The sequence below is a fragment of the Oryx dammah genome, unplaced genomic scaffold (genome assembly GCF_014754425.2).
Source record: "Oryx dammah isolate SB20612 unplaced genomic scaffold, SCBI_Odam_1.1 HiC_scaffold_3, whole genome shotgun sequence".
NCBI classification, from domain to species: Eukaryota; Metazoa; Chordata; class Mammalia; order Artiodactyla; family Bovidae; genus Oryx; species Oryx dammah.
In genome coordinates, this window is record NW_024070187.1 from 29,614,945 (window position 1) to 29,635,473 (window position 20,529).

The following is a 20,529-nucleotide window of genomic DNA, read 5'->3' on the forward strand; positions in this document are numbered from 1 at the left end:
TTGGGAAAACAAAGTTCTTTCTGCACCAACCTATAACTTGCCCCATATTCTAATCGTGGAATCACTCTGAACTAGGATCTCTCTTCTCTGGGATATCTCTGCAAACTCTCTCACTGCCCTCAGTCTAAACAATTCTTCCTTATCAGAATTCAAAACTTCGGGTGATGGAACAATGCTGCTCTGCTCCTTCCTGCCATCATCAGTCATCCCACCTGTGATTGTGTATGTGTGTGTGTGTGTGTGTGTGTGTGTGTGTTGCAGGGGAGTGAGTGATAGAATGGGGAAGGCAGCTGTGCTTTAGTATTTTTAAGGTCTCTATGTCCAGTGAAACTAACATAAACAGTTTTCTTATTTCTATAATTCAGTTGCATATGGATTATTCATGCTTCAGACATGTATAATTCAGGGAGAACATCTGGACCCCTCAGAGTCAAGAGGAGGGATTTTAAGGCTATAAAGAAAGAAATGCAGGAAGATGAGCAACTTAAAGAAAGTAGGAGAAAAGACGAAACATGTTGGCTTCGTTAACAGTTATGGTATTTCCTATAAACACTTTATTACTAAATCCAACATACTTCCCATACCTGGGTTAAGATACTGATGAGATAAAATCCAGCATACTTCCCACACCTGGGTTAGGATACTGATGAGATGCCTAAAAGAACACTCTTTTGAATAGTTAGGCCACAAAACAGAAGGAGGAGAGTAGAGCCAGGTGAAAAGTGTTGGAGTGAGAAGGTTCATCTCACAAGCTGGCCTCTGTGACCCTCCTCTGCTGTACTAATCCAATCCAGTGTCAAAGAGGGGTCACTATAGGTATTTTTTTACAGATCACAAAGAAATTTTAAAGTACAAATAGAGACAAATGGTGTAGGTGGACTAAGAAGAGCTCCACAGGTTGACAGCTGTAGCTGCTTCAAACTCTTAAAATGCTATGAATCTATGAAGTCTGTCTCTATACTTGAACTTAGTCATGCATTTTAATTCAACTGAAAAACTGTTCTACAGCTTTATTATTAATGCTACTTTAATTTATCCAGAGAATGTATACATTGGAGCTGCTAAAGGATGAGGTAGTATTACTGCTAGACTATTTTGTGAGCTTCTAAAAAGCAAATTTTTCAGAAAGCATTGACTACTTGCTAGTATTTTCAATGGGATTTGAAATTTACTGGAATATTAAACAAATGTCTCCATCGCTGCCTGTTTCTGCACTTCCTATGGAACAAATTTAATGGCAAAAATTCTTACTGTGGTGTATGTGAAAAAGTAAAATGAACTTTTAGACAACAGGTACTATAATAACTATACAATAAAAATATTTTTTAATTCCTTTGTTTAAAGAGTCAGTGTGACAATGTAGAAAAATCATCATATTAGGAAAACAGATTTGAGCTTGACTTCTGGCTTGCTTACAACTTGTGTGATTTTGAAGTTTTTATTTTCCTGTAAAGTGGAGGGTTAATATCAATATCTGCCACAATAACAGCTGTGACAATTAAATGACTAAAGTATATAAAGTTCTTAGCTCAGTAACTTGTTGGAGTAAGAATTTAAAATCTCAGTTTCTTTTTTTTTTTAATATGCTTTACTTACTAAATTCCTACTATGTACTAAGAAATAAGACTGAAATTACATACCTAGGAACTTTTTTTTAAGTGTGTGGTATTTTATTTTACTTTCTCATACTATAATGCTTTACAGTTTTCAAGTTTCCCATGCATGATTTCATATAATCCATAACAATCCTTTTGTGATCCGCTACTGTATACCGTCGCTCTGCCTTTTCTTCTCCCACTAGTAAGCACCAGTGTGTCTCTGTATTTGTGTGCCTACTTCTTCTTTGTTTTTTTCACTAGTTCATTAGTTCATTTTTTTTATTCCACTTATAAGTGATATCATACAGTGTCTATCTTTCTTGGACTTATTTAGCTTAGCATAAGTCCAAGTCCATCCATGTTGCTGCAAATGGCAAAAATGTCATTCTTTTTGTGACTGAGTAGTATTCCACCGTGTTCTTATGCCATATCTTCTTTATCCACTTATCTGTCGATGGACACTTAGGCTGCTTCCACACCCTGGCAACTGTAAACAATGCTGCTATTAGCAATGGCATCCACAGCAACTTTAACACTTTTTCCATCAACTAATTCAGAAGAAAAACTATTATCTAAAGTCCTTGGAAACATAGATATTGCTATCACCAATATAATCGATTACTAAAAATAAATACTTTTCTGTATAATACAAATTCCAACTGTAAAAACTATATAGCAACAAAAATTACATGTGCAAATGAAAAATATCACAGTAAACTTTGAAAGTTTCAATAAAGAAACAATTTACTTTGATCCCTCGGAGATAATTCTTTGCCTTACTAAGCGAACAAATTTCTCATTAGAAAATGAAATCCACGTAAACGTTATAGAATCTATGGAATCTGGAAAAGAGGTATTTCTATTGTTCTATATTTCAGTGTCTCAAAGAGATTAAAATCCAGTTTGAAAGAGGCAGTTAAATAGCTTATCTTTCATACAAAAATATTTCTCTTAGTTTTAAGAATCACTTAGTAATCAGATGCATCTTCAGGATAACAAAAACATTCTGGACAAATAAATAATCCATTATTTCAAAACACAGTCTATAGAACAAAATTCCAGTAGAACAAAAGAACCTGGAAAGCCCCTCATACTCATTGTAACAGGATGAATTACACAGGAAAAGAGTGCTATAAACTTCAGCCAAAGGAATCAAGATAAAGGCAGACTCGACTGTAAGAAAGGTCACTGAATTCAAGATTATCATCTATGGATTTTTATTGTAGTACAGAAAGGAATTCTTACTATATTACACAATAAATTAAAATGCATACATACAAAAAAATAGATGAACGAAAGTTTATTTCATATGCTTTAAATTTCAGAAAAAGACTGCTACTAGGGAGCATAGCTGATAAAACAAATTATTGGGTCTAGTAACATTTAGAAATCTATTTATAAAGCTAGTTTACTAGGACAATACAGCCTTTGAAATACATGAAAGAAAAAGTAAGCTGCAAAGCTGAACAGTATAAATCCTCTATGCTTGTGTTCTGCACAGTCCATCACTCCCATTTACTTTCCAACTCATATAAAGTCTAAGCTATTTCAGCCTTTGAGCCCTTAAATAGCAACAACAGCCACTGGAGACAGTTGGGAATGACTTGAATTTCAGTCCTTTCAAAAGCTCTCAATGCTGTGGAAGGCAATGTTTATTTGGAATTCCAAAGAGACTATTGCCATCAAAACACAAGAATGAGCAGTTAGTCACTGTCTCACTAATAAAACTTTAAGAATTATTTCTAAATTTACCAGGCAAAAGTAGCAAAAAACTATTATAATTTTAAAAGCAGCAATCTCTACAATTCACGGCAGTAACTATTTACTGAGTATCTTCTATGTCCAAGTCATGGTGATAGGCACTGGAAGGTGTAAAAAGAGAACATTATTTCTTCCTTTCAAAAGTTGGGTGTGATATTCTTGCCACATAGGGTGCATGTTACATCTTTCTTAGCTATTTTCTTTTTACACAAGGAAGTATTATATGCTCCCTCCTTTTAAACTCTGAAATTAGCTTTTTTCTTAAATGAAAATGAAGGTAAATGTGGTAGAATCCAATGCTGTGGAACCATAATCTTTTTTTAATCTCCCAGAAGTCGATGTGACCAGGAGAATCGTCTCCTGTTACTCCACTCCTTCAACAGTCCTGCTGTCTGTGTTTGTCTGTCTTTGTTTCCCTCCCCAGCCTCATGCTGTCTCTCCGGAGTCTTGCCTTCCCTGTGGACGTCTCTGCTCCTCTTTCTCTACTTCCAGATGGCTTAAATGTTTCTTGACCAGTGGTTCACAATCTGTGAATCACACGCAAAGCAGCTGGAGGTAAAGGGCATGCAATTCTAAGTTTTCCCAAATGATTCATGAATTTGTCTGGGTACTAAACACTGTTTAAAGTCTGCTTAATCTATTTAAATCATGTATATATTCGGATTTTTAAAGAAATGTAGATTCTTGAACATAAAATTAAAAAACCTTCCTGTTCATTTAAAACCGCAATACGATATTTAAAAACGTGCAGTTTATAATTATTACCTTAAGGTGGTAAGGGAAGGATTACCCAAGAAATATTTGACAATGAAAAAATAGGTCTTTATTTAAGGTTAGAAATCAGTGCTCCACTCTATGAACTCCTTGAGGGCAGGTGTGAAGACTTCCTTTCTATTCACAGTGATCAGCACAGCAAATGTTCCATTGCTGCTTAGTCGCTGCTTAGTCGCTTCAGTCGTGTCCGGCTCTGTGCGACCCCATAGACGGCAGCCCACCAGGCTCCCCCGTCCCTGGGATTCTCCAGGCAAGAATATTGGAGTGGGTTGCCATTTCCTTCTCCAATGCATGAAAGAGAAAAGTGAAAGTGAAGTCGCTCAGTCGTGTCCGACTCCTAGCGACCCCATGGACTGCAGCCTACCAGGCTCCTCCGTCCATGGGATTTTCCAGGCAAGAGTATTGGAGTGGGGTGCCATTGTAGTATATGCCAAACAGATGGATCTTAAACCTTTCTGTTTAAGATACAGGCATTCTGACTAGGAGCTGAACCTCTCTTCACCACCACACCCTGTGGCTATGCTAATCTATTCTATTCACAGTCTGTTTTGGTTGGTTGTTAGTCACTCCGTCCTGTCCGACTCTTTGTGACCCCATGAACTGTAGCCCACTGGGCTCCTCTGGCCACAGTATTCTCCAGGCACAAATACTGGAGTGGGTTGCCATTCCCTTCTCCAGGAGATCTTCCCGATCCAGGGATTGAACCCAGGTCTCCCACATTGCAGGCAGATTCTTTACCAGCTGAGCCACAAGGGAAGCCCAAGAATACTGGAGTGGGTAGCCCATTCCTTCTCCAGCAGATCTTCCCGACCCAGGAATCAAACCAGGGTCTCCTGCACTGCAGGCAGATTCTTTACCAACTGAGTTATCCGGGAAGCCCCATCTGTTTTGAGACCTATATAAACTGCGCTGAACAGATAGTAGAGACGAATGTGGGAGGTTCAGACAAGGAATGAGTCTTTCTGAGCTGGGTAATGGGGTGAACGGCAGGCCCTTCATCAATTTAAATGGCAGGAGATGCTAATTGCTGAGAAGGAAGTACAGAGCTCAGTTGTGAGTCTGAGGAACCTGTGATAACATAGTTTCAGAGACCTGACAGCAGCAGAAGCAGACTCCAGAGAGGAGAGGAAAAGGAGAAGGTGAAAGGAGAGTGGAGCCTGGGTAAAGCAGGCTGGACACCTGAGCAGTCTTTGGTTCTTCCCTCTTTCTTCACATCCACACTGTTATTGTGGCTTTCAGAATCACTGTTCACAAGTTCTCATTTCTTACATTTCTCCTCTGTTTTCCACTCCAAGTCCTCAAGTAGCCACATTACTGCACATTGCCTGATCAGTCTCCCTGTTTCTCTCTCCACCTTTTTCCAAGCAGTCTCACTAAACATTATTCTGAAACTGTCACTTTTCTAAACAAAACTGTTAATATCTCAATGTCTAAAAATCTGCAAAGCACTATTCAAATCTAACTTTTATTCCTATCTCCACTGCAAAGTGGCCCACGCGCTCCTCCCAACAGATGTCTGGGGACCGGCCTCCACGAGATGCCCTTCTCATCAAGGTCTTGCCCAGGATTCAGCACCTCCAGGAAGCCTTTTCATTTCAATTGGGTCTTGCCCTCTTTGAATCTATGTAGCACCTCTGTCTCTTCTTATCTCCATGAATGTCTTAATGAATAGATACAAGTTCTTTAAAGGCAGAAATCATAAATCATTCTCTTTATATCTACCCTTTATGGCTTCTGGTCATAGTAAATACAGAAAAGGACAATTTTCAAAAATTTGGAACATTATGAAATTTTCCAACTAAACTTAAGTAATGATAGTGTTGATGAAAACTTAGAAAATTATTTCAAGTATCATAAAAACACAGTCCAAAAGTTTGCAATTTAACTTGATTTTAATGTTACTCAGGAAATTAAAGGGAATACACATGAATTTGGTTGAGTGACAGAAAAAAAAATTATTTTGCTTGTCTTTCTGGGTTAACTCACAATAAAAAGGAATTACATCTGCGTTGTCCCTAGAAGGATAACAAGAGGAATTAGCCAAATAAACAAGTCGAGGTGTATACTGATTTCTCTTCGCTGCCATAAATTATTGGTTGAGACAATTTTTTAGCCAAAGCAGTAGTTAGCTGGCACTCAGCATAATGTTTATATACCCACATGCTTTTAAAAAGCTTTAATTACAGCTGTATGATCAAAAACCACTCACTTAACTAAAGAATCCTTTCTTCTAACACTTGGCATCATCATCTTTCTGACTTTCGAAGATAACTACTTACCGGACTGCCCTCTCATTTTCTCCCTATTTCCCTCTAGTCACACCCATTTTGTTGCTAAGAAACAAAATAAATATGACCTCCTGGAAGTAACCTTACAATGGATACTGTATTAATAGTTACTCACACTGAAGTGAGAAACAGGAACAAAGGAGACAAAACTTATCTTTGTCATGTTCTAGGTTCTTTCCATGTGTTTTTCATCTAATCTTTATAAGAGCTCTGCTGCTGCTGCTAAGTCACTTCAGTCGTGTGTGACACCAGAGACGGCAGCCCACCAGGCTCCCCCGTCCCTGGGATTCTCCAGGCAAGAACACTGGAGTGGGTTGCCATTTCCTTCTCCGTTGTAAGAACTCTAGAAGGCAGTTATTACAATGCTATGCCTATTTACAAATGGTTAACTGAACTCAGGAATAAGCCTAAGGTCACACAGCTAGGAAGCGGTGGGATCAAGGTTTATACCAAACCAAACCAAAGCCGGTTTTATTACCAGTCCCCTTCTTTATATCTCTACTTCATGGCCTTGTTTTGAAACTCTGCACATATGAAATATTCTATAAATTAAAAACTTACAATGAAGCTTTAAACAGGTCTTTTAATGTATTATTTCTTAGAATTATTACTGAAGTAATTTTTTTCCTTCAGAAAAGTAAATAAGACTTTTACGCTTAAAAATAACTTCCTGCTTTCAAGAGGCAAAGTTCAGGTAAGAATTTCAAAATGCAAAATACACCCTGATGAACTCATATTTACCAAATCTGCTGCTGTCAAATTGCTACTATCAAAAGAGATGCACTAACTTGAGACTTCATTTTCAACAGTCTTTATCCCTACTGAAATGAAGAAAAAGAGAACTATTTCTCTTTCATGTCTGCTGATGGATTTGTTAATTGACAGTTATGGTATCTTTTCCTGTCAGTATCAGACTAAGCAAAAAGTCTTTAAAACATATTTTTTTTAAAAATTCCTGAAACCTGAGTTATTCATGGAATACATACAGAAGCCTGTTGAAGAGGTATTAATACATAAATAATTTAGCAAATATAGTCAACAGGTTGATAAACTTGAGAGAGAAAAAGAAAGATGATATTCTGATTTAGGACAGGCAACTTACATATACAAATCAGTACAAATGAATGTTCCTGTCTAGTGACGCACCAAGCTATTTAGCCTCCTTTATCTCTTTTAGTTTTGTTCTCCATATAGGATCTAAGAAGCATACAGGAAATAATTTATGCATACTATTTACAACAGAACACAAAAAGGTGAGAGTGAAAAGGGACACTGTTGTTTTCAATTGAAAAAGTCAAAGAGTTACCCCAACTGAATCCTATCTTATCACATTTTATTAGGCGACCATAGTCACCAAGTCCTAGTATAAAAAAACCAGAGCAGGCACAGTCTTTGACATGACCTAAGTTTGTTAGGCGAGTCACATAAACTCTTGATACCATGAAATAAATCATCTGGAAAATGGGTATATTAACTCACTCTTCAGTGGACGGACGGGAGCATTTAATGATATATGTGAAAAGATTTGCACAAAAGAGATGTCAATGGTTTGCTTTCCCTCAACTCCTTTCCTAAGCAGCACTTCTAATTTTAACGATGAGGTGGAAGAAAGTTTAATCACAGTCCTGCAAATGTCATACTCCAAACAAAATTTAAAAAAGAAATTAAAACCAATATAAATGACCATACAAAACAGTAAAATCTAAATTGCAGAAAACACATTCAAAAAGCATATGAAGGGCTTCCCTGGCGGCTCAGTGGTAAGGAATTCACCTGCCAGTGTAGACGACAGGGGTTCCATCCCTGGTCCAGGAAAATCCCACATACTGACAAGCAACTAAGCCCATTCACCACAACCATAGAGCCTGTGCTCTGTAGAGTCCAGCAGTCACAACTACGAGCTCCACAACAAGAGAAGCCGCAGCGATGAGGAACCCGGGTACTGCAATGCACAGTAGCCCCTGTTCTCTGCAACTAGAGAGAAGCCCCTGCAGCAACAAAGATCCAGCACAGCCGAAAAGAAAGAAAGAAACAAAACGCATGTGCAACACCAAAGGCAAAAAGGGAACCTGAGGTGCGTGGGATAATGTGCAGCTCCAACTAAAAGAAAAGATAGTCAAACTAAATGCCTTTTAATTCACACGAATCAAAATATCCGAGAGAACTGAACACTTGGATTAAAAAAAAAAAAAAAACCTTTTAAAAATCCTGTCTCTATGCTCATAGTGAAAGAACAGAGCTGAACTCATTAAATTTAACAGTAATAGGATGTTAAGCAATCCATTAAAATGAAACAAAAGATGGCTAACAGCTTCAGTGTGGTTCCAAAGCTACTTCTCTTTTCTTGTAATTCAATGTGCCTATTAAATTATCCCAATGTGTCATTCATTAGTAGTAGTTACTGGACGTCTGACAATTTTTTTGTTGTTTGAAGGATGAGGAAAAAGGCAGAGGAAGTTAAGAGAATACATCAATATTTTTCAATACTCAAGCCTTCTAGATCTTTCACTTCCAATCATAACAAGCTATATACTAAATGACGTCTAAGGAACCAAAGTAAATAAGTAAACAAACCCACAGACATGCCACTACTAATAATGTAAAACCAAAAAAACAAGGAAGATTAGAAAAGTTATATATATTTTCTGAGACGATTAATTTTAAAATATAAAATAGGGGGAAATGTATATAAGTATTTTTTTATGATTAAGTGCTGTGTGAATATCTCTGTCTGACCTACCTTTCACCTTAGAGTCGGCAGGGTAGTACAAGTGACTCTGTTAACCTGGCACGGTTTAAGATAACTCCAAAGAAGAAAGTCCAATTTCCCGATTCTCTCAGCCAAAATAAGCCAACTTAAGTTAGTTTGATCTAATAGCAAGCTCTAGGGAACTTACCCATTTACAGTTGAAAAACCAGAACAAGAAACAGAATTTAGGGAACGTAGAAATACTCATGACCTCACTTTATGGTCAAGAAAATTAAGGCCCAGAAATTTAGCAATTTATCCCAATTCACACAGTAAGTCAGTAGCAAGTTTATCTATGTTATGCAAAGAATTACTGAAATAATATGAAATAGTTAAAAATTTTATTCATAGGCTCCAACTCCAATATAGCTCATAGAGTTATTTGACATCAAAGCTTCAGAAAGTATTTTTTTTCTTTTATTAGCTAAAATAACATAACTTTTTAGATGATCCACTTTGATATGAATCAAACACGTAGGCAAAAAGCACTTGATGGTTAAAAACAGCACAGTACAATTTGCCTGATTTTCACAAGAGGAAAAATAATTTGAAATATAATTTTTCATTGTCTAGTTTCTAGTGCTCTTAGAATCAGCGCCAGTTTCAGGGGGAAAAAATATTTTCTAATCCTATGCAAAGGTAAAAGACAAATCGAAATGAAATCTTTCACACCTTCATATTCATTAGATACTAGAATATAGTGAGTCATCTTATTATTTTAGGATATCAATGGAAATAGTATATGAGCTTTATTACCGGCCTGAAGAATTAATGCTTTTGAACTGTGGTGTTGGAGAAGACTCTTGAGAGTCCCTTGGACTGCAAGGGAACTCTCCGCCATGACCCATCTGTCTCAGGTGGCCCTACACAGCATGGCTCATAGTTTCACTGAGTTAGACAAGGCTGTGGTCCATGTGATCAGATTGGTTAGTTTCCTGTGATTGTGGTTTTCAGTCTGTCTGCTCTCAGATGGAGAAGGATAAGAGGCTTATGGAAGCTTCCTGATGGGAGAGACTGACTGAGGAGGAAACTGGGTCTTGTTCTGATAGGCAGGGCCATGCTCAGTAAATCTTTAATCCAACTTTCTGTTGATGGGCGGGACTGTGTTCCCTCCCTGTTGTTTGACCCAAGGCCAAACTATGGTGGAGGCAATGAAGATAATGGCAGTCTCCCTCAAACGGTCCCATGCATACACTGCTGCACTCAGTGCCCCCAACCCTGCAGCAGCCCACGGCCGACCCACAGCTCTGCCGGAGACTCCTGGACACTCACGTGCAAGTCTGGGTCAGTCTCTTGTGGGGTCACTGCTCCTGTCTCCTGGGTCCTGGTGCACACAAGGTTTGCTTGTACCCTCCAAGAGTCTGTTTCCCCAGTCCTGTGTAAGTTCTGGCGGCTGTATGGTGGGGTTAATGGCCACCCCCTCTGAGAGGGCGTATGCCATACCCAGGCCTGCTGCACCCAGAGCCCCTGCCCCTGCAGCAGGCCACTGCTGACCTGGACCTCTGCAGGAGACACTCAAACCCAGTTCTGTCTCAGTCTCTGTGGGGTCTGGGTCCTGGTATGCACAGGGTTTGTTTGAGACTTCTGGAAAACTTAAACTTGATTACAAACATCAGAGTGACCCACAGGTCCTACAAGACCTGTCTCATCTCCATGAACTTCCTACTACCTCTCTGACCTCACTTCTGACCCTTCTGCCTTCATTCACTCTCTCCCAGCGCTCTGGCCTCCTGACAGGGCCACTGCACCAACTTTCCCTCTGCCTGGGACACTCATGTTCAAGGTATCCAATAATTTTCTCACTGAGGCTCTCCTGACCACCTCTATTTTAAATTGCAATTTTCCGCTCCTGTGTTCCCTATGCCCACTACATGCTTTGATTTTCTTCATGACATAGTATACCATTATGTAATATATGACAGACTTTTACTTGTTTACTGTCTGTCTCTACTCACCAGAAGATCATCACTATGAGAACAGGGATTTTGCTTGCTTTGCTCACTTCTCAGTGTTCTTCGCATCTATAACAGTGCCTGGCATACAGTAATGGCTCAAAATATACTTGTGGAATAAATAAATACTGCCAAGTTTGAGAAATAATGCTGGTACCAATCAAATGACACTGAAAACACCAAACTATACAGTTCAGTTCAGTTGCTCAGTCGTGTCCGACTCTTTGCGACCCCATGAATCGCAGCACGCCAGGCCTCCCTGTCCATCGCCAACTCCCGGAGTTCACTCAGACTCATGTCCGTCGACTCGGTGATGCCATCCAGCCATCTCATCCTCCATCGTCCCCTTCTCCTCCTGCCCCCAATCCCTCCCAGCATCAGAGTTTTTTTCCAATGAGTCAACTCTTCTCATGAGGTGGCCAAAGTACTGGAGTTTCAGCTTTAGCATCAGTCCTTCCAAAGAAATCCCAGGGCTGATCTCCTTCAGAATGGACTGGTTGGATCTCCTTGCAGTTCAAGGGACTCTCAACAGTCTTCTCCGACACCACAATTCAAACGCATCAATTATTTGGCGCTCAGCCTTCTTCACAGTCCAACTCTCACATCCATACATGACCACTGGAAAAACCGTAGCCTTGACTAGACGGACCTTTGTTGACAAAGTAACATCTCTGCTTTTGAATATGCTATCTAGGTTGGTCATAACTTTTCTTCCAAGGAGTAAGCGTCTTTTAATTTCATGGCTGCAGTCACCATTTGCAGTGATTTTGGAGCCCAAAAGTCAGACACTGTTTCTACTGTTTCCCCATCTATTTCCCATGAAGTGATGGGACCAGATGCCATGATCTTCGTTTTCTAAATGTTGAGCTTTCAGCCAACTTTTTCACTCTCCTCTTTCACTTTCATCAAGAGGCTTTTTAGTTCTTCTTCACTTTCTGCCATAAGGGTGGTATCATCTGCATATCTGAGGTTATTGATATTTCTCCCAGCAATCTTGATTCCAGCTTGTGCTTCTTCCAGCCCAGCATTTCTCATGATGTACTCTGCATAGAAGTTAAATAAGCAGGGGGACAATATACAGCCTTGACATACTCCTTTTCCTATTTGGAACCAGTCTGTTGTTCCATGTCCAGTTCTAACTGTTGCTTCTTGACCTGCATACAGGTTTCTCAAGAGGCAGGTCAGGTGGTCTGGTATTCCCATCTCTTTCAGAATTTTCCACAGTTGATTGTGATCCACACAGTCAAAGGCTTTGGCATAGTCAATAAAGCAGAAATAGATGTTTTTCTGGAACTCTCTTGCTTTTTCGCAATCCAGCTGACGTTGGCAATTTGATCTCTGGTTCTTCTGCCTTTTCTAAAACCAGCTTGAACATCTGGAAGTTCACGGATCACGTATTGCTGAAGCCTGGCTTGGAGAATTTTGAGCATTACTTTACTTGCACGTGAGAAGAGTGCAATTGTGCGGTAGTTTGAGCATTCTTTGGCATTGCCTTTCTTTGGGATTGGAATGAAAACTGACCTTTTCCAGTCCTGTGGCCACTGCTGAGTTTTCCAAATTTGCTAGCATATTGAGTGCAGTACTTTGACAGCATCACCTTTCAGGATTTGAAATAGCTCAACTGGAATTCCATCACCTCCACTAGCTTTGTTCATAGTGATGCTTTCTAAGGCCCACTTGACTTCACATTCCAGGATGTCTGGCTCTAGGTGAGTGATCACACCATCATGATTATTTTGGTCTTGAAGATCTGTTTTGTACAGTTCTTCTGTGTATTCTTGCCACCTCTACAAGATGTTGTCAAACACTGACAGTACAAATAAATGTGGTCTTTGCTTTCAGAGAGTCTAGTTGGTGAAATAGAACTAATGTGCAGAAGTAGTCAGTTAATTACATAGGCATTATAAAGTATGACTATTAACCAATTAGGGTTACTTGTATATGATTCATGGAATCTGTCTTGACAGTCCTGGTTATATCTAGTATATAATTAAATGCTAAGTCAAACAGTATAAACTTGTCACAGGAGTTTAGGCGAGGGGGGGGTGGTAAATGAACAAATTGAAAGTTAGAAAAGACTATGGGGGATGATGAGCTTCAGTATGGGGTCTGAGGATGTGGAGGCACTCACTGTGGCAGTGAAGATATGGGAAGGCATTCCATATGAAGCCAAGTTTGTAAGAGGACAAAAAGGCATGTGAAGGACAATAAGAAACCTGTCTTAAATGGAAAGATAGCATCTTCTGATGAGTACTGATGATCTGAGGAGGACAACCAGATTGGGCCTGGGTCACAGAGAGCCTAATCCTCTGAGCAGAGGTCTTCAGTCTGGATGCAACCTCACAGCACATGATGCTGGCACCCAGCGTGGGTCCTCTGGAACCAGTCTACTGGTTTGGTACATTCAGCTCCAAGGTGCTCCCTATATTGCTAATGGTTCACACAGCAACTTTCTGTGGAAGCCACAGAAGCTCCTAGCCCTCCCCCTGCACACACACACACACACACACACACACACTTCCAGGACAGTGGTGGCCAATGACTAACAAATGCAGGGGAGAGGGGACAAAAACCCAGTTCCCTCAAGACAAGACTCACTCCATGGTACAATATTGTTCCCAAGCTTTCTCCTGGGGCAAGCTGATGATAGACATCCCTGAAACCATATCCTTGGTCATCTCAGTTTCTTCTTCCCAGTCCTGCTTCATCCACTCCCTTGTAAGTAACATATGAAATTCTCTTGATAAATCACTTGTACATGAATCCCATCTCAGGTTCTGCTTGTAGGGAAACCAGACTAAAGACAAGTCTATAAAGGAGAGTACTAGACAGTCATGAAAAAATCAGAGAAAGCACTGTTGTAGGTTATTCAATTTGGAAGGAGAATCCTGAGCAGACTAGTGGGTGAGAGATGGAATAAAGAGGGTAAGGTGACTGGAAGCCAAGTAAGGATGTTGTTGTTCAAATTCTAAATGAGTGGGAAAAAAATTTTTGCTTTGATATAAGAGAACTTAAGAATAAAATGGCCTTAGTATAGGGAAAGATTAGAGATAACTCTTCAAAGTTTTTTTTTTTTTCCTAAAAAAGCAAAAAGTATTTCTTCAGTAGCATTGTGAGGGTTATACCATGAATTCTCTTAAATGCAAATCTCTTTCAGGCTGACATAACCTAACACAAGACGTGTTTGAAAAATTGAGAACAATAACAATGAAAAACAGGACTCTAAAATTCTCTCTCATATTGTGGGTCTCTGAATATCCGTACTCAGATATATGAAGATAAGATTAAGTAGTATCTCCAAGTATTTGTAACAAGTTGGTTTGTGAGATTCTGCATTTAAGTAGCTTAAAAGAATCTATATTAAAATTAGTAGCAGATTACTCAAACTAGAAACCCATCCAAACAGGGTAACATCTGGTTTTCGTCTACTCTCATGGAACCTAGAAGTCTTTTCAACAGAAAATAAGATACTGTACTAGGTCATAAAACGGTGAGCACAATATGAAAACAAGCAGGCTACTATGAAAGAAACCATATACAGCCCAGAAAAAAAAAGTTTGTACCACACATAAACTTTCACTTGCGAATAGGAAAAACAACCTAACAACATCCTTGCTTTGTTGTGTTGATATCTCATGACACACATTAAGCTTCTTAACTTCTTGGTTCCCTTTCAAAATTCATACTTAGTAAAAATACCTATTTTCTCTTAATTAGTAACAATTTTTGTGTTACATGTCTAAATATATAGAACAAAGGCTATCAAAATAGAACTTTTTAGCAAGGTTGTTTTTTCTCATTGATTACTTTTGTATCCACTGAAATGTACAGCTACTAGCTTTCAAAATTTAAAATACACATTAACTTTGATTCAACAGTCCCACTGAAAGGAATTTCACACACAGAAACACACAAAAACATACAGACATACAGACACACACATGCACCCCCAAATGGGAACTGGTCAGAAAGTCATGACACAGCAGAGTAAATCTCTAAGTTTTTCTAGATTTCTCCTATTCACTTTTAAGACAAAATTGATACTCATCCAGAAAATTACATATAATTTATCTTCTATATATCCTTTAAATCCTCCCAGGAGAGACTCCAAGAATAAAAAGGTTTCATAGTTAAAAATAATAGGAAGATATAGCATACATTATTCCCCTCATAAAGACTCATAATAAAAACAACAATTTATGGAAGACTATGAGATGTTCTGGAGAAGGAAATGGCAACCCACTCCAGTATTTCTGCGTGGGAAATTCCATGGACAGGGTAGCCTGCTGGGCACAGTCCATGGGGTCACAAGAGGGTTGCACATGACTTACCGACTAAACGACGACAACGACGTGAGATGTCTTGGGGGGAAACGGCATTTTCCAAATTTTATAGAACAGAGAACCTTTCCATTAATATAATTATCAAAAGCAAGACTTGCTTAAAACCCTTCATGACCACCTGGTAAACAGCAGCTACCTTCCTTATAAATCTACAGCTTCACAGCCATCATTCAAGAACCCTCCTATTCTCTCTTTTTCCCCTACTTTCCCCTCAACCCAAGACACTGAAGTGGTTCCAACTTTGTATTTCATAATAATCATAGAAAACTGGTTAATATATAATTCTTGGTCCTTACTTCCAGATAGTCTGATTTCTAGCAGTATCTTTTTTTCTTTTTTACTTATTTATTTTAATTGGAGGCTAATTACTTTACAATATTGTGGTGGTTTTTGCCATACATTCACATGAATCAGCCATGGGTGTACATGAATTCCCCATCCTGAACCCCCCGCCCACTTCCCTCCCCATCACATCCCTCAGGGTCATCCCAGTGCACCAGCCCTGGGCACCCTGTCTCATGCATTGAACCTGGACTGCGATCTATTTCACATATGATAATATACATGTTTCAATGCTATTCTCTCAAATCATCCCACTCTCGCCTTCTCCCACAGAGTCTAAAAATCTATTCTTACATCCGTGTCTCTTCTGCTGTCTTACATATAAGATCATCATTACCATCTTTCTAAATTCCATATGTATGCATTAATATACTGTATTGGTGTTTTTCTTTCTGACTTACTTCACTCTGTATAATAGGCCAGTTTCATCCACCTCATTAGAACTGATTCAAATGCATTCTTTTTAATTGCTGAGTAATACTCCACTGTGTATATGTACCACAGCTTTCTTATCCACTCATCTGCCAACGGACATCTAGGTTGCTTCCATGTCCTGGCTATCGTAAACAGTGCTGTGATGAACACTGGGGTACACGTGTTTCTTTCAATTCTGGTTTCCTCAGTGCGTATGCCCAGCAGTGGGATTACTGGGTCGTATGGCAGTTCTATTTTCAGTTTTTTAAGAAATCTCCACACTGTTCTCCATAGTGGCTGTACAAGTTTCCTAGCAGTATTTTTAAGAAGCAATTCAGGTGATCTCAATACAGTTCAAATGTTGGGATGCTGAAAAGACCTGATATAATACCATCAACAAGATGTTTAGCTATTTTAAAATTGAAGCCAAACTAAGTTCAGAAAATTTGGATCTCAAATAAATATATTAAAATTATATTTTTCTATCCAGGGGTAAAAAGGCAAAAAAAATACTTATGGTAAAAGAAGAGCCAAATATTTTTTTAAAATATCTTCTAACACACTGCCTAGAATATTAAGGTCAAGAGTTTTACCCTATAACAAGAATCCTTAGGTTGCATTCTACTGAGAAATTGCAGAAATTCTTAAACTCTCTGAAACTATACACACAATAGTTATAAGTATGCAAATACATGGCTTATAACCAAAGCTTTCACCAGTTCTCATACTGCTCAATACCCAATTTAAAAATCATTCTATTTCTTATTTATTTCCCTGAAACAACGGCAATAGAAACTGCTTCTTACTTAACAACATGAATCAGACACACGAAAACACATTCGTCAGTGTTGTTTTCTCTATCAGAACCAAATGAAAAAAATTTACCTTTGCAGAGTCATATTCAAAGAGCCTGTACAACCCTTAATCTTGTTCTGGGCTTCCAGATGAGTCATGCCATGGGCACTTATTCCATCAATGCTGAGAACCACATCGCCTATTCTTACGTTTGCCTGGGATGCTTTTCCACCATCTTTTAGCTGTAAAAAATATATTTCATTAGGACTGTCATTCTTTAAAAATAAACACAGATGAAAATTATGCTGTTGTCATATCAAAAGAAAAATATACTCATATACTACTAGACAAAGTAATACAAATTTTCTTACTTAACAAGTAAAGTAAAAATTCAAATGACTTTCATACTTATTTTCTCAAATTTTTATTTGCTGTCTAAAACTCTAAAATAATTGTCTGAGAGTCTTTGGTAATTTCTCCATTTCTTTATTGTGTAACAGGAGTGTGTGATTGTTACAAATGAGGAAGAGAAGTAGCCAAGGAAACTACATTTTAGGGGGAAAAAAGTAATCTGAATAGGGTATTTAATACTCTTTCAGAAATAATTTTTAAAACTCTTTTAAACAGCTGTATTTTTGTTTCAGCACAAAGATTAATACAGATGGAGGACGTACTGAACAATCCTTCCTGTTGAGTCCAACTTGTGACCAGTGTTTGAGGGACTGAACTCTTAGATCACAGGCCCAAATATCTTTTATGCTGGACAGGCTTCTTGTTCCAGGCATTTAGCAGGAAGGGAAGAAAACCAGTTGTGTCTGAGACTGTTAGACTATCGTGTACCACAGTCTTTAATTCCCAATCTTTCTTCCCTTCTTTACAAAACATTATACATGTTTACATTTAGTTTGATCTTCTTCAAACTTCATGCAAATCTATTTCATTGCTCCAAAAGGAGCAAACAAATATAAAATGACAGTAAAACGGAGGATGATGCATTTTTAATAGATACTCAGAAATAAAGAACAAGTACAAATCAAAAGGAACCATTCTAATTAAAATGACAAGCTCAGAATTCAGTTAAATACAAGTAGATAGCACTAAATATGGGTTGCTGGAAGAACTCATATTCTTGAGACTAGACCCGAAAAAGGAAGAAAATAAGCAGTATTTCTCTAATGTTGGTGTTGTAATTTCTCTGATACTGTTGTTGTTTAGTCCCTATATCATATCTGACTCTTTGTGACCTCACGGACTATAGCCTGCCAGGCTCTTCTGCCCGTGGGAGTTACCAGGCAAGACTACTGGAGTGGGTTGCTATTTCCTTCTCCAAGGAATCTTTCTGACCCAGGGATAGAACCTACATCTGTCTGACAGGCGGATTCTTTACCACTGAGCCACCAGGGAAGCCCACTTTCTCTAAAAATTAGAAGTAAAGATCTTAAGCAGAGTTTCTATTTGGGATGAACAAAAATTCTGGAAATGAATAGTGGTGATGGCTGCGAAACACTGGTTAGTGGAGTGCTGCGGTGCTAAGTCGCTCAGTCGTGTCCAACTCTGTGCAACCCTATGGACTATAGCCCCCCAGGCTCCTCTGTCCACGGGATTCTCCAGGCAAGAATACTGCACTGGGTTGCCATGCCCTCCTCCAGAGGATCTTCCCAACCCAGGGATTGAACCCACATCTCTTACATTTCCTGCATTAGTAGGTGGGTTCTTTACAAACACAACACTGTAAAAGCAAATAATGAATTGTGCACTTTAAAAATGGCTAAAATGTCTTTTATGATAAGTATATTTTACCACAACTTTTTAAAAACTAAGTGTTTTAGAGCACATTTTTCTAAAATTACTATTCGAGTCAAAGAAAAACATCTCTCAGCAAACTGAACAATGGCTGAGTACTGGAATTCATAATTTGGAAGCAAAGCAATAATACAAATGAATACTGTATGTTCCGTAGGTTTTGATTACCATCAATTCTCTAATTCTTTCCTTAAAAATAATGATCAAGGCAGATAAATCCTAGTGTACAAGAACAACTATTTGGATCTAAAATCAAGGAAACAGTATTGACTATTAGATCCATCCGGGCAGGCCCATGCCTGTGTTTCTCTCCCACTGTCCTAAAGCTAGAAGTGTGCCTGACACTACAGACCTTCATAAAATACATGCTGAATGAATGGATGCCATTTGTCATCTAACATGGGCAAAATCTATCGTTTGTTATAAATTGTGACGTCAGGAAGAACTAAAATTTTCAATTTGAAATCTATTTCATTTAACGTATAACTATCAAATGATGGACAAAGTTCTTGAAATTAGTGAGAAAAAATATCTATTTGAGCCAGGATATGTAAAGTCTAGGCTTCCCAGATGGCGCTAGTGGCAAAGAAACTGCCTGCCAATGCAGGAGTTGATATAAGAGACTCAGGTTCGATCCCTGGGTCTGGAAAATCCCCTAGAGTAGGAAATGGCAACCCACGCCAGTATTCTTGCCTGCAGAATTCCATGGACAGAGGAGCCTGGCAGGTTATAGCCCATGGAGTCTCAAAGACGGGACATGACTGCACCACACAGAGCACACATCTAAAATCCAATAGATACAAAGTATAAAAAAAGATTTCAAGCCTTTCAATGAAATATTCTCTATTATAATATAAATGTAGTACATAGAGTTGACAGTTGATCAACATGAGTTTGAACTGCATGGGTCCACTTATATGAGGATTTTTTTCAATAGAGAATACAACAGTACTACACAATCCATGGCTGGTTGAATCCAGGGATGCAGAACCATAGATACAGAGGAACCAAACTGTATATACAGAGAACAGACTATAAATTACAGGCAGATTTTCAATTTCACAGAGGGTCAATGCCCTTAATCTCTAAGAGTTCAAGGGTCAACTATAGTGATTTTGTTTTCACCACTGTACTAATGTAAACAAACACCTCCTCAGTTGTCCAGATATTTAAAGGTAACAAAAATTAATGAAATGCAAACAATAAAGAAATAAAATTTCCAGAGTAGTAAAACATTAAAATTTAACACATATCTAATTTATCAACATAGCTATATTACATACACATGTATATATATGTACATACATACATACAGACACACATTTTATTATATACTATATGACTGACAAAGTAATACCAAAATTCAATAAAAATTATATGAATCTAATTTGAATTCCAGGATCACAGGATCAAGAAGAAAAAAATTAAGATAGAATTTTATTAAGTATATTTTAAAATATTGTATAGACAGAAACATTTATTAAAATATGTATGTGTCAAGAGTAAGAAAAAGTCTTTAAAAATAATAATACCTAAATTAAATACTACAGCTTTACTGTATTGAATAATAGGTGTGAAATGTCTTTTAATACTCAGTATTTTTATTAATTATAAATATCAATTATTTAATTAAATAACAAATACTGTTACTCTCTCCTGCACAGAACTAAACTGTTTAAATTATGAAGGACATTTCCAAGAAAACAATTC

The 20,529-nt window shown here is 38.2% G+C and overlaps 1 protein-coding gene across 10 annotated transcripts in view; it reads right to left on the minus strand.

Annotated features, from left to right (window-relative positions):
* Positions 1-20,529, minus strand: part of PDLIM5 (PDZ and LIM domain 5) — a 235,916-nt gene that overhangs the window by 145,870 nt on the left and 69,517 nt on the right. For all 10 annotated transcript variants that reach the window (XM_040237832.1, XM_040237831.1, XM_040237830.1 and 7 more), the window contains exon 3: positions 17,107-17,258. In XM_040237832.1, coding sequence (XP_040093766.1) covers positions 17,107-17,258 — 152 coding nt within the window. The remainder of the gene's footprint in view (positions 1-17,106; positions 17,259-20,529) is intronic.